A 14661-nucleotide genomic window follows, 5' to 3' on the forward strand; every position below is an offset into this window, starting at 1 on the left:
GCACATGCGCCAGAGAAAGAAATGCTTATGAAAAGATTTTCTGTCATTCACATCTTTATAATTCATCATCAAAAGACGTGTAAGTAAAGTAGTCACTGTGGAGCTACAAAGGTGCTGCCATTTGTCCATCGACGGTTCCCAAACACAGTGGGAAGTTCTAATGTCTCCTGTACTCCTGTGATGAACACCCCTCAGGAGTAATCACGTTGACAAGTTGCTAAAGCTCAATCTGTAGCGAGCTGCTCTATCCTATAAAAAGTTACATCCACATTGTGTGTATTTCTGTGCTAGATATGAAGGGCGATGCTTCCATCTGTGTACAGCGCAAAGGGCTGTTTTCCAAAGTCCATATCATCTGTCAGCGCCCATGGACGCAGAAAGCAAGAACTGGCCCCAATAATAAATGGACGGACATGAGAGAAGTATTAATCTTGTCATCTAAGTCTCACAACATAACAAATGGGAAAAATGTCAAACAGAATAGCAGTTTGATCAGGGCAAGTGTTTACTGTCGGCTTTTGTTTTCTCTTCCTATGACTTTGTATTCATCCCTTCTAGAGAAAATCCTTTGGTCTTTTTTGTGGGATCGCTCTTGAGGTCTCATCAGCAGATGACAAGCTGTTACAAAACAGGAGGCTTGGTGAAAGAAACTGCTTGCTTGTGAAAATGGTGTGAAACGCAAAGCACCACTTAATGTACAGATAACCTGACAGGGGCTACAGGACAGTACAGGACAGGACTGATCGACCAGTAAATCAAAAGGATGGCAGTGAGAGAAAAATGAAGAGTCATTTGAAAGAGTCAGAGAGATTTAACAGAGATGAATAAAGATAAAAGACAGATTGAGAGTTATACTGGAATGCCTCCCACAGATTCACTCCCACTCTTCCTCTTGTGCCCACGCACTCTCTGTTACTGTGACGTCCACTCTTCTTTTTTACTCCTCCGCTCGGCTGTGGAGGCGTTCTGTTCTCCTCTCATTCATACAGTGCCACGCTATTTCCATATTTCTGAGTGGACACTGTGCATTGAGTTAAAATGTCTGTGGAGGAAGAGGAGGCGGAGGAAGGAGAGGAAGCACCATGTTTGGCTCCCTCCGAGCACATCAGATTTCCGATCATGCTGAGATCGTGATCAGGCCTCACATGAGAGCCAGACTCTGCAGATGGAATCATGTTTCCAATAATCGTGCTGAGAAACAAGCGTGTATGCTGTTCCATACAACTTTGCAATTACAGCCTCGGCATGTAGGAGCAGCACATTCCTTTGGTATGTTATATATAATACATCGCATGTTCTATATGTAGTCCTTCTGCACATGGCATTATAACCTAAACCGTATGGAGGGTCATGTCGGGTTACACTCTGACTTACACAGCTGCAGAGCTCCTCTGTTAAAAGAACCAAAAGAAAATCCATTTTGCCACAGATGACGGATGTACTTGATTTAAATGCTAATGACTCTTCATGAACTTCATTTTTTATTGAGTGTGTCACTGTGCTCCATACTCAGAACAAACATTTCTGTATAGTCTGCAGTTAGTAATTTATGACACTTTGTCAAAGTTTTTATTTTCTCCTCTCGTGTTGAAATATCTGCACATTTCCCCCTCAGTCCGGTCTTCCATTGAGCTTCGACAGTGCTATAAAACCTGACTAATTACTGGTAATAATGTTATAATTTGGGTGGTGTTCAACCAGTTACATTTCCATTAAAAAACATTTTGTGTAAAAGCACAGAAAAGACATGAAAGTAAAAAAGTATAGAATTAATAAAATGTAGGTGAATTATTGACTAACTGACTTAGCTAAGAGTCATTTGAGCGTTAATCTCAGTAGCACCCTATGAGCACCTTAAACCCCACATCCCCTACACCGAAAATGTGAAGCCTTGACCCCAAGGTCAAGCTCATTACTAGCCCCAAACTGGCACACTAATAAATCAGTTGTATAGCAGCATTACACTGCAGTCAAAACTAAAGACCACATTTTTCAAAATTTCTTCAGTGCACAGTAGCTCCAAGAAAAGCTTCTCACAATGAGATGTTTGTATTTATTTACTACTACTGTACATGAACTTTGGATCTGGTACTGTCTTTTAGGTGGCACGGAGAGGAGATCACGGAGACTTAAAGGGTCCAACGTTGACCTGAAGTTGCTTCACATCCAGTCAAGGAGGATCAGCCTACCTTATCCACGTCCCATAAACTGGTTGGTGGGACAAACAGGGAGGAACTCAGCATTTCAAAGCACCTGCCAAAGGCCTGTGTGTTGGGGATAATAATGGAGCAACAGAAGGTTGGAGACATTAGCTAGCAAAGCACGAGGCAAAGTGAAGGTTTACAACTAGCCAGCTTTGTTTTTAGGTTCTGTTTTGCTTCTTAAGCTGAAAAAAAAGAAACAGTCACGGGTACATTAGGCATGGAAATAACTGTAATAAAACAAACACAACAAACTTTAAGATTATTAATGATACATTTAACCTGTCATGTATAAGAAGTAAAATGTTTCCACATGCTCAGAGTTTAATTTTCTGGAGTATTTTTTAAGACAAACAGACAACAGGGCACTGGGCTGATTTGCTATTTAGTAAAAAGTATTGGTACTTACACAGATAAATATATTTCAAAGAAACAACTAAGAACAGATATGGATTGTCCTCATTTTTTTCTAAACCGTGATCTCAGACAGTGGCTCCAGTATGGCTGTCAGAGGAACAGGGCTCAGTCCACCATATCCAGCATGTGATTGTAACGCTTAAGTCAGGTCTAATAAGCAGTGTTAGCAAACAACCGATAGCACTAAGACACTTAAAGAGGTTAAAGTTCCTAACTCTAAAGACCCCAAGCAAGGCTGAGCACTGACCCCAACCACATGGCATTGACGCTGTGCGTGCACTTGACTGTATAATCCGGTTTTATATGCTTCATTTCTTACAGAATCTCCTAATCTCCAATGATTTAATCTTAAAAATAAACTGGTAACACTACACAACAGAAACTGAATCCAGCACATACCTTTGAATCTTAATCTGTGATTCATTGCGAAACGAAATCGATCTGTGCACTTGTGTCCTGTAGCTGAGAACCAATTTTCCAGGCATGCTTGCTCCAGCAGTTTATGCTTTCATCTCGGCCTACCTTATTTCCTGAACTGACAACTTTTCACCACAGCACACAAGTAAATTTCACTCGGAACAACGCTGTCTGATTGCACCTTTAGGATGTGTTGAGTTTGTCGCAGTTGCTTTAACAGGGCGACTTACAGGGTCATTCTTATTGGCACGCAGCCTTTGCTGATGCTCAATTCCTGGAGAAGCTTCACTGAACTTTCACCTACTAGGAGGTCTAATCAGAGCGATTGAAGAAAAAACTGTGTGGATGTGCAAAACTATCCCAAATACAGTTGATTTTTATGAAATAAGAAGTCAAATACCTTTAATGAAATTTGTTCAGTGGTCAAAAAAAAAAAAAAAACAAAAAAAAACACAAAAAAAAGTACCAAAATGAACTCTAGGTGGCAATTTTTGGAACCACTGTGACTGGTTTAGAACTGGACAAATTCAGCTAAGTTCAACTTCTATAAATGCAGCTTCTAAATGTTATTACATAGTAATTGTAAAGAAAAAAAAATCTCTGAGTTTTACTGAAATTTGAGCCTATATGCTCCTGATATAAACATATTTAAAATGATTATCTGCAGCTGTGTTTAGCTGGCAAAATTAAAGCTCCAATCTGCTGTTTTTCTGGAAAACCAATATCAACAAGATGTTGAAAGTGAACGCATGTCATGTCATCCTTTCTCCCTAAAGCTCTCACTGTATTTACTTCTGGTTGTAGCTGTTCTTATAATCCCAGACTTAAGCAAAGACGTACCGTTTACAGTCGTGTGTGAGTATGTTTGTGAGTGTTTCCCTCGCATAGCTTCCGTTAGGTTTTGTGTTGCGTGCTGTGTTGCAAGCTAATCTGTATTTGGCACAGCTCAGGTCAAGGGGGTGTGGTAGAGGCGGTGACCTCTGGTCTTGATCCACTCAGGAAAAGGTCAGGGTCCCAACCTCCTGATACATTCCCAAACTGTATCGTAAACACATTTTGGAAAACATGACATGCTAAGTGCAGCAGCTTAGCTGAGGTCTTATTCTCCCTTTGATAGGTATTTATGTGCTTTTTTTTTTTTTTAAACATGTCAGCACCAGTCAAGGCCGGTATTTAAAACGCTTTTTTTTTCTTCTTTGCAACCTCACATGAGCAACAAAACAATGACCCCAGAAACTGTAATTCTATATCTTGTTGTCATTTTGCTGTCAGTCAGTTTGCTGTCTCCACAACAAACATCATGGACAGAATATTGCACCCGTATAATCCCCAGCTCTCTGAAGGTGATTAAGTCGGGTCTCAGCTCAGCGGTGTTAGCAAACAACCTAACACTTAAAAAGGCTAAAGTTTTGAACTCCAAAGCTGTGCAGCAAAGCTGAGCACTGATCCTAACCACATGGTATTGATGTTGTGTGTGAATTCGAATGCGGATTCCAGTATTTTTTGTGCTGCATTTCTTGCAGTTAACTCTGTGAGAACTTTCTCCACATGGAGGGAAATGTAGCATGAAATACTGTAACTAACAGCAGACAGCAACAACCAAATTAAACTAACTAACTTTGAATCTTAATTGTAAATGAGTCATTACAAAGTAAAATAGATCTATTGACTTATGTTCTTTAGTCGGGGAATGCAGAAGAACCGGTTTTCACTCTGAGTTTACTTCATGCACGGTAAAATCTCATTTAAGTTATTGTGAATAATATTTTCTTTTCTTATTAATTTATTGTGATTACACAACTTTTCCTTTTTCTACTTTGTTGTTTATTCATTTTCTGAACTTAAAATCCAGTTCAGTTGACTAAAAGTCCAATGAATGTATTATTTAGTGCAGGACAGTTTGATTCCAGATAATCCCAGAATGCATTGCCCTAAACTAAACCTTTTTTTTCTTATTTTTTTAAATCCATCTTTTTTGTCTCATGTGAAAAAAGTTACCTGATGAATCTGTGGAACCTCCATTTTTCATTCTTTTTTTTCCACGTTTCTCCTCCATGAATTAAAATTGAAACAGTGATCTGTACCTACAATGCTCATGGGCTTTTTTTTAATGATAGTGGAAAATAAAATGTTGTCATGAGAGATGAACACATCAAATGGAAAGAAGGACTCAGACGGCAAAAATAGGTACAGCACATTTGAATTACTTCGACTTAAAGTGATTCAAAAATCTGACTTATTATGTAAAATATTGCTTTAACTTGGAATACATTAACATTCTGAGTAGGATATGTTAAAAGCCCATAAACTTTGTAAAGTTTTACTGAGCTGTGTTGCCTTATATCAAGTTTACTCAACTTTTTCCTTTGTAACCAGAGGAGCTGTTTTCAGTTGCTTCTCCTGAAAGCAACATTTGCCCAAACTGCAGCTATCTCAGCCTTGAAGCAAATGTCATGGTCACTGGGCCATTGCTCTCAGTCATGCCTGTCATTCGACCGTTTGGCCTTTCAGCGTGGCATGGCCGTGCAAGTCCGACTCCCACCTGAGTGACCACCCTACACTCGGAGGTCAGAGGTCAAGGTCTTTGTCCGACATGTTTATGAAGACAGCCGGGGGAGGGTCAAGGGCTCTATTTGTCTGTCTGGTGACAAGAGAGGAAACAAGGGATAGGATTCCGGTAATAAATGAAAGACGAGAGCGGAGTTGAAAGGAGGGGTTATCTGGTTCTCTGCGGAGCATATCGATCCGTTTGTGTTTTCGTGGGGGTGAACGGGTTTGTTGGCCACAGTCCCGGCAGAAGTGCTGAGGTAGTGGCTGCATGGCACTGTGCAAGTGTTGTTGCAGCAGTTGCACTTAAATTGTTGTTCAAGACATATTTGGGGTCAGCTTTTGCTGCCTGTTGTAGGCTACGAGCTAGTGAAAAATAAAAACCACAATGAGCTTCTGAGTCACCCAAATGCAGAGCTTTGAGGTAATGAATCATCAGCAGCTAACTGTCAAAGTATGCTGGTGCTGCCCTCTTGTGGTACGTTCTAAGAACTGTCTGTGACATCTTGACATTTACAGCAAAGGACAAAACCAAAAGAAAAATCGGAAGTAATAAATTAATACGAATATTCTACAAATCATTTTATTGCAGGAATTATACAGTATCGGATGTGGAAAATATAAAATGTTGATGAAGTATCTTCTGTTCTGTTTGTTAATCACTTTAGATCATTCCAACTGTGAGGAAGTTTGCTTTATGCTGGCAAATACTGCTAATATTATGTACTTAATGGAGCATTTTATCATAACCAGGAACAACATGCAGACAAAAACAGCTTGCAGTCAGGTTAGAGTGACGCCTGTAGTTTTTAAAAGTTTCTTTCAATAGCACTGAAAGGGACACAAAAACAATGTTTAGGGTCCAAGAGGCTTTCGAGGATAAACTCATTGCTGAAATTATCTGCACATGCAAACAACACATTTATATGTTAAGACCTTATGAAGCATCTCCACCTGCGTGGACACTATCTTTGACTTGAATGTGCAACCATAACACGAGGATCCTTCACTCCTAATGAAGAACACACTTTGACAACAGGGATGACGAAAGTAATTCACAAATGGGAACAGTCAAGTATACGAGCAAAAACTGCAAGTACATGTTATGTGTAAGTATATATACATGTGCATTTCTTTGGGATCAAAGATGAGAAAGATTTGGTTCACTTTAATGTGAAAAGAGGAAAACCTTTGACATGCCGCTGTTACACACTGACAGGGTACAGAAAAGATGCCTTTCTTTTTTTGTCTATTTCTATTTTTGTGCATTTGTTTCAGATAATGTCAGCAACAGGGTTGTGCAACAATATAAATGCGGACATCACAACAAACATACACCATTTCCAGGCCGCTCAAATGCATTCGTATATGTACACTCACTCACACACACATACACACACACCTGTCAATGCTATTTCAGTGCTGTTTAGTATGCTGGCTGTTGAAACATTGTTTTTGGTTATATGGAATTTCAGATAAACTCAAGTCCAACATAATCTCATAAATCTTATAAATAAAAATGGGCTTAATAACACACAAAGTAATTCAGTGATAACCTGAGGAGAATATGTTGAACTATGTTAAAAAGGAATGCATCATATTTACAACAGAGTGATTGGTATATATATATATCTGTGTTGGCAACATAATGGTGGTTAGCAAATGGCAAGTAACCAGTGGTAAGCCCCATCCTTTACATTAGTAAGTTTAAACAAGTTATACGGTGTGAAACTCTAAAATAATGTGTAGCTATATCTTTAAACCATGTGGCACTGGTAGGCAAGGGGAAACAAATGAACGGGAAAAGGCAAGACAAGAAAGATTCAATAGCACCTGACTTACACAAACAGCCCTTTCAAAATGAACACCAGTTTACCAGTTTAGGGGGCATGTACTCAGTGCAGTGGTAAACTGGGTGCCATTCTTTAGAAACATGTTGTGATTGTGTGTTTCTGCATGGAGCAAAAGGCCACTTGGTCTCTGTGATCTGGTTTGTAAAGTTCAGCCTTTGGCTGTTGCCATGTTTCTGTCCCTCTTCTCTCAACACATGACATGCAGGGAAATAGCACCATCCTTTGAAAACAGGGAGTAAAGCCAAGGACGTCAATACACTCCTTATTGCTTGCACGTTAAAGTGGAGTATCGAGGTTTATGTCCTCTTCATGCACACTTGACAGCGGCTTATGTGTGTTCGGAGATTGCCGGCTTTTAGCGTCGTGGGGACAGGTTTCCTGGAAGGAGGTAGAATCAGAAAACATCAGCAAAGTCCATGTCAGGTTAACGTGTTCATAAAGTAAATATGAGGCAAATGTGATAATGTTGATCACACAAGGATGAAAAGCTGTTTTACTGCCCTTTGTGGTGGAAGCCTTAAGCCCTTTTTACCCCTGACTACACACAGCCCAACAGGTCTGCTGTGGTCAGAAGTGTGTCTATGGCCACCACATCTAACCGTGCTGCCAACAGTGCAGTGAGAACTTCAACCACTGGAGGCCAGCAAAAACACCACTTTCAGGAGTTTTTAAAGAGCCCATAACGTCCACATTTACATGTTTCTACTTTCATGTCGGGGTCTACTACAATATGTTTCCATGCTTTAATGTTAAAAAAAAAAAATCTTTTCTTTCATATTGTACATTTCTGCAGGACTTACTATCACACTCTCTTAAATTGCTCCATTTTAGTTTCTGTCTCTTTAGGACACCTTCCCAAAAAGCTCACTGTGCTCTGATTGGTCCACTGACCCAATAAAAATAAAGCTGATCACATACCATAACTCCGACTTTATGACCATATTCAAGACTACCGACGACATACTACTGATGAAAGTAATACGCAGTTCATATCGCACACGGAACTCTACGTTACAAATCATGAAAAAAAAAATCCTGCAGAAGTTTAAAATGTGGATGTTGATCATATCCCCAAAGCTGAACATTAACCTGGGTAATACCTGTCCAAGGACCAGAATCATTGGTATTTTGTGGCATAAATTCACCGCAAATGTTGCTTTGAAAGCGAAACGCTGTCCTTACTTCAATCAAACAGGATGACTTGACTGTATTTTTATTCCAATGCATGTGGCGGTTTGATCATATTGTAAACATTCTCCCAATTCAAAAGTTATCTAATTTTGGTGAAATACTTCAAAAATGACTTGTCTTCGGTGTCATTCCATTCATCCAGTACAACAAGTTACAATAGGTGCAGCTTAAAAAATGTAATGTAATGACAGTATTATAACAAGAAGATTAAATTATATGGCAGCCTATAATAACACAGTACACAACCTAACCCCGCCAAGAACTCCTCTGACGGCAAAAGACTGCATAGTAGTGTGATACTGGCAAAGTGGTTATGGAGCCCTACAAGTCGGTGTTGTGAATGTTCCAGCATATTGCATTGTTGGATACAATAGGTGAGGTATGCTGGTCCAGTCCACAGTGGAGGTTTTCCTGAATCTTGGTATTTTTTAGCATACTGCAGATTTACTTTTTTTGTGTATTGCTACTACATTTTGGCCAAATCATTTCACATTTCTAATTTAGTAGGCAGTTTACAAACTCAGTCTATGAGTATAGACTTTTGTGCCTCTAGCAGAAGTGGCTTTGGTGAGAAAACAATGGTGGACTGTGAGACATTTGTTCAATGTTTTTTTGAAGGTGTTCCAAACAAGTTGCGAGGCTGCTAGCTGCTAGGCACTAAATGTGTTATATGATGATTTTGATAAGTAACAGAAGATAAGTCTAGACTTCAAATTAAGCATTTCAGAAATGTAATGAGCAGTGTTAACTGTAGGAGGGAAAAACTCTCTTTGGCCTGGACTTTGGGTTTTGTAGCTGTGTAGAATTCGGGTTTGTAGAACCCAAAAAGCATAATATGGGCTCTTTAAGGTATTCCTTACATAGAAAAAGGATAATCCAAGAAATATAACAAGCATGAATGTCTGTCTTACGTAAACATCTCATTGTCTTCAATGGTGGCAAGCCAGTAGCTGTAGGAGTTGGCGTAGTAGTTGCAGGTTCCCCGACCGTGACACTCAATGAACGGAGAACTGCGGAATTCCTCCAAGCAGGAACCAGGAGAGGCCAAAGCCTGGCCTGAACCCTCAGCACCAGCACTGGTGTGCTACACAAACACACATAATGCAACGCAAGCAAATGAAGAAAGGTATTTTTGCAATAAGGCATCTGTAAGAAAGCTGTTGTTGGATTTTTGATCTGCAAAAACAAACTGAAGTTGTAACAAAGTGTGTTGAGAAAACACTGAAGGAATTCAGCTTAAACTGAATCAACTGTGCCTCTCTAGGCTGGTTGTTACCATCTGCTTCACAGTCATTGGCTGATTATGACCTTACGCTACTCACAGTGCAACAACACACATGGCAACACCATGTGCTGCTGCAACTCCTCTCCCATCCCAACCTCCTCTTTATGAGCAATTTTTTGAAATTGTTGATAAAACTAAAATCTCATCTATGTTTATTAAGGTTGGGATTACTTCATCTTGCTAAGAATACTTGTTGCTGGGTTCTTTGAGAACTTCCTCAGAGAGCAGAGCCTTTCCTGCCAAATCTAACTATATAACCATTTTCTAGTTGTGCCTGTGACTGACTTGGAGAAAAATCTTTTCTGAATGTTCACATATGTGCTTATTTGTCTTACCATGACAAAGGAGTAGCCAATCCACAGAGAGTCCCAGCCTTGAGGGCAAGCTGGGATCATGATGGTCTGACTGTGAACTGCTATCACCATGGCTGGGGCTTCACATACAGCACACCTGTGCACAGATACATTAACAAACACCACAGTACGTAAGTGCCACGTGAGTATAATACACATCTGAAACAGAATGGCATGGACAGAAAAGCTAAAATACCTGCTGATGAAGGGTTTGATGCTTTGACCAGTGACAGGTGCCATGGTCATTGGCATGGGCTCAGGTGAGGTGAGCCAGTAGGAGTAATCATTACGGGAAGCAAAGTTGCAAACATTGTTGATGTTACAGAACAGGAAGGGCATGGGGCTGAACTTTCTCAGACAGCTGCCTGCCGTACCTGAAACACAAAGTCATAAGACATGAAATTCACCCCATAAAAACTTCCCCTTTGTACATTTAATCTGTTTCTTTGTCTCATCTGTCATTGTTTCTTTCTCTCTTTCTTTCCTAACATCACATTTCTCACCTAAGTCCTGTCCATGAGAGCGCTGATTGCCTTGTACATAGAGCAAGGAGTAGCCGTCATATATGAGCGAGGTTCCCTCAGGACATATTGGGACGTCGACTGTTTGGCTGTGACGTGTTACCAGGAACCCATGATCCATGGAAGAGGGACCAGGTGGACCCAGTTGCCCTGGAACACCGTCAGGTCCTGGAGGGCCAGGATATCCTCTGGGTCCTAAAAAACAGAGTAATTAATGTGATACTGAAGAGGAAGCACAAACGGTCACGCAACACCTTTCATCCCTGTAAACCTCTCACCTTGTGGCCCTGGAAGGCCAGGGTCTCCTTTGGCTCCAGGATGACCGTTATGTCCAGGGATACCTTCTTCACCTTTCGGCCCCCCAATACCTGTCACACCTGAGAGAAAATGACAAAAATAAAGGAACAGTTAAAAAGCTGGATGTGAATGACTGGAGAGCAAGAGAAGACTTTTGCAGCATAGAAGATGAAATGGAGCACATTTCTAAACAAGTGTTACCTTGCTGTCCTTTCTGTCCGGGGAGCCCAGACGGCCCCTGAGGTCCCTGCAGACCTTGAATTCCAGGGAAACCAACATCTCCTTTGACAAAGATTTTAGGGCCGGGCGGACCAGGAGGGCCTTCAGTACCTGAAATATATTGTGTCATTGAAAGATATTTTTCTGTTACTGATGTAGATCTATGAAGGCAATCAGACCGTCAAATAATTAATGTTATTAATGACAGTTTTCAATCTTAACACACATGAAGGTTTTTCACTCTTTCATTACCTTTCTCTCCAGGGAATCCTCTGTCTCCAGCTTCTCCTTTGAATCCAAACTCGCCGAGAGAACCCTTTACACCTAGAAGTGGAATTAGTGTGTATTATCTGTTAAATATTTGAATAAAAATGCACATATTTCCATTCATAATTGTGCAAATATGTCTTTCACATATAAATGCACACATACAGTTGATTGATATATAGTATAAAAACACATATAACTTTTTTTTTTTCACTGTCTGACATTAAATCAGACTAAACTTTTCCTGTTTTAGGTCAGTTAGGATTACCAAGATTATTTCTATTTGCTAAATGCTAGAAAAATGAGAGAGAATTTTTTTGGAGATTTTTTTTTATTACTTTCTTCAGAGTCAGAAGTTTAAATACACAAAGACTGCTATGCCTTCAAACTATTTGGGAAAGTCCAGATGATGATGTCGTGGCTTTGGAAGCTCTTGATAGGTACGTTGACAACATTTTAGTTAATTAGAGGCACACCTGTGGATGTATTTTAAGGCACACCTCAAACACACTGCTTCCATTTGTGACAACATGAGTAAATCTAAAGAAATCCGCCAATATGTCAGCAAGAGAATTGTGGACCTCCACAAGTCTGCTTCATCCTTGGGTACAATTTCCAGATGCCTGAAGGTTCCACATTCATCTTTTCAAACAATTATACTCAAGTATAAACACCGTGGGAATGTCCAGCCATCATACCGCTCAGGAAGGAGACGGTTCTGTGTCTCAGAGATGAAGTGTTTTGGTGCAAAATGTGCGTATCAACCCCAGAACAAAAACAGAAGACCTCGTAAAGATGCTGCTGAAGCTGGTAAGAGAGTGTCGTTATCCACAGTGAAACCAGTCCTGTACCAACATGGGCTGAAAGGCTGCTCAGACAGGAAGAAGACATTACTCCAAAAGCAACATAAAAAAAGTCAGATTACAGTTTGCAAATGCACACAAGGACAAAGACCTTCATTTTTGGAGACATGTCCTGTGGTCTGATGAAACTAAAATTAAACTGTTTGGTCATAATGACCATCGTTACATTTGGAGGAAAAAGGGGAAGAGCTTGCAAGCCTGAGAACACCATCCCAACTGTGAAGTACGGGGGTGGCAGCATCATGTTGTGGGGGTGTTTTGCTGTAGGAGGGACTGGTGCACTTCACTAAATAGAAGGCATCATGAGGAAAGAACATTATGTAGAAATATTGAAGCAATATCTCAAGACATCAGCCAGGAAGTTAAAGCTTGGGCGCAAATGGGTCTTCCAAATGGACAATGACTCAAAGCATACTGCCACAGTAGTTACAAAGTTGTTTAAGGACAACAAAGTCAATGTTTTGGAGTGGCCATCACAAAGCCCTGATCTCAATCCTGCAGAAAATTTGTGGGCAGAGCTGAAAAGGTGTGTGGAGCAAGGCACCCATCAAACCAGACTCAGTTCTATCAGGAGGAATGGAACAGAATTCTATCAAACTATTGAGAGAAGCTTGTGGAAGGAAACCCAAAACATTTGACCCAAGTCATACAGTTCAAAGGCAATGCTACCAAATACTAAGGAAATGTGTGTAAACTTCTGACTTTGAAGAAAGTAATAAAAAAAAAATAAGAATGATCTCTCTAGTTTTTGTGGCATTTAGCAAATAGAACTAATTTTGGTCATCCTTACTCACCTAAAACAGGAAAAGTTTCGTCACATTTGATGTCAGAGAGTGAGAAAAAAAAAAGGTTATGTGTTTTATTACACAGTGTATGTAAACTTCTGGTTTCAACTGTATACATAAACACACTTACAGACATACTGCCTGTTTTATGAAATTATCACATGGTATCATATGAACTCACCTGGGAAGCCAGGAACACCCTGCAATCCTCGTTCTCCTTTCTGTCCATCAATACCTGGAAGGCCAGGCTGTCCCTGTAACCAATACACACAAACACAAAAATCAACTTTTGCAGCAATCAAACAGCTCATGCTAATGTTTGTTAACTATTTCTATCATGCCATGCATTAGCTAATGTGTACAGCAACAAAGCTCAAATGGAAAACAGCCTCATGACATACAGGAAGTCCAGAAGCTCCAGGGTCACCCTTGTGTCCCGACTCTCCCTGAAAACCAGGCAGACCCTGATCTCCTTTGTCTCCCTTTATGCCATCTCGGCCTGGCAAGCCAGAAGGTCCTGGTGCTCCTGGGGTTCCTGTTAGTCAAGGTTAAAAGAAATAAAAAAAAAACAAAAAAACAACAACAACACAAAATACAATTCAGTATTAGGGTAACACTGTTCACTGTCTACATACTGCATTATATTCTGATAACACTTCCTCATGCACATAATAAATTGCAAGCAATACCTGTTCCTCCAGGTTGTCCTGTTTCTCCCCTTTCTCCCTTAGGGCCCTCTAGAGAGACACCTGGTTGACCCTGCTCTCCTGTCTCACCCTGGGGACCCTGCGGGCCTGGAAGTCCCTTATCACCTTTGATACCAGGGACACCTGGATGACCTGGGGTGCCAGGGAAGCCTGGACTACCTTTATCACCTGGAGGGGAAAAGAGAAAACCAAATGATGAAATGCTGTTAGCCTCCAGGAATTGAGGGATTAGATGAATGAATGCAAGAGCCGTGCTAACCTTTGCCACCAAGCACTCCAGGCGATCCAGGCAAACCGTGACCAGGAATACCTGCAGGAAAGGATTGTACATTTTTACTCAGAAAAAATCCTACTGGTTCAAAATTAGAATAGAAGAAAAAAAATATTCAACATTATTGCTATTGGTTTAAATGAACTTGTTCCTATGAATCAAGCACTAATTAGCAACAAACAACTTGTTGCAACAGGGTTTTACCCTAAAATTTGTCTGATACTGGCATCGCTGTCATCCCCGTTGTTTTGTTGTCATCAAATTTAATTGGCCACTCCATCCTCTAATTAAGTCTTGTGGGTTAATGAATGATATTTAAATTTAAATGGCTTTGTGGTGGAAGTTAGGTAATTAAAAATAACATTAAATTCACATTTAAATGAATTCAGGTTTTAAGTCAAGAAAGGAAATTCTGAATGGCTTCGCTGTGCTTTAATCACTACAATGCAATAGTTCACAGATTTTTT

General features: G+C 40.2%; 1 protein-coding gene across 1 annotated transcript in view; it reads right to left on the reverse strand.

Moving 5' to 3' along the window:
* Positions 1-6149: 6149 nt before the first annotated feature.
* Positions 6150-14661, reverse strand: part of col4a1 (collagen, type IV, alpha 1) — a 48583-nt gene continuing 40071 nt past the window's right edge. The window contains exons 41-52 of the mRNA XM_008275532.1: positions 14183-14233; positions 13906-14091; positions 13618-13751; positions 13398-13470; positions 11554-11625; positions 11284-11412; positions 11064-11162; positions 10768-10980; positions 10461-10638; positions 10247-10361; positions 9538-9710; positions 6150-7813 (exon numbers count right to left, since the gene is read on the reverse strand). Of these exons, the coding sequence (XP_008273754.1) occupies positions 7732-7813; positions 9538-9710; positions 10247-10361; positions 10461-10638; positions 10768-10980; positions 11064-11162; positions 11284-11412; positions 11554-11625; positions 13398-13470; positions 13618-13751; positions 13906-14091; positions 14183-14233 (1505 nt within the window). The 3' untranslated portion in view covers positions 6150-7731. The remainder of the gene's footprint in view (positions 7814-9537; positions 9711-10246; positions 10362-10460; positions 10639-10767; positions 10981-11063; positions 11163-11283; positions 11413-11553; positions 11626-13397; positions 13471-13617; positions 13752-13905; positions 14092-14182; positions 14234-14661) is intronic.

The sequence above is a fragment of the Stegastes partitus genome, unplaced genomic scaffold, assembly GCF_000690725.1.
Source record: "Stegastes partitus isolate 25-593 unplaced genomic scaffold, Stegastes_partitus-1.0.2 Scaffold55, whole genome shotgun sequence".
Lineage (NCBI taxonomy): Eukaryota > Metazoa > Chordata > Actinopteri > Pomacentridae > Stegastes > Stegastes partitus.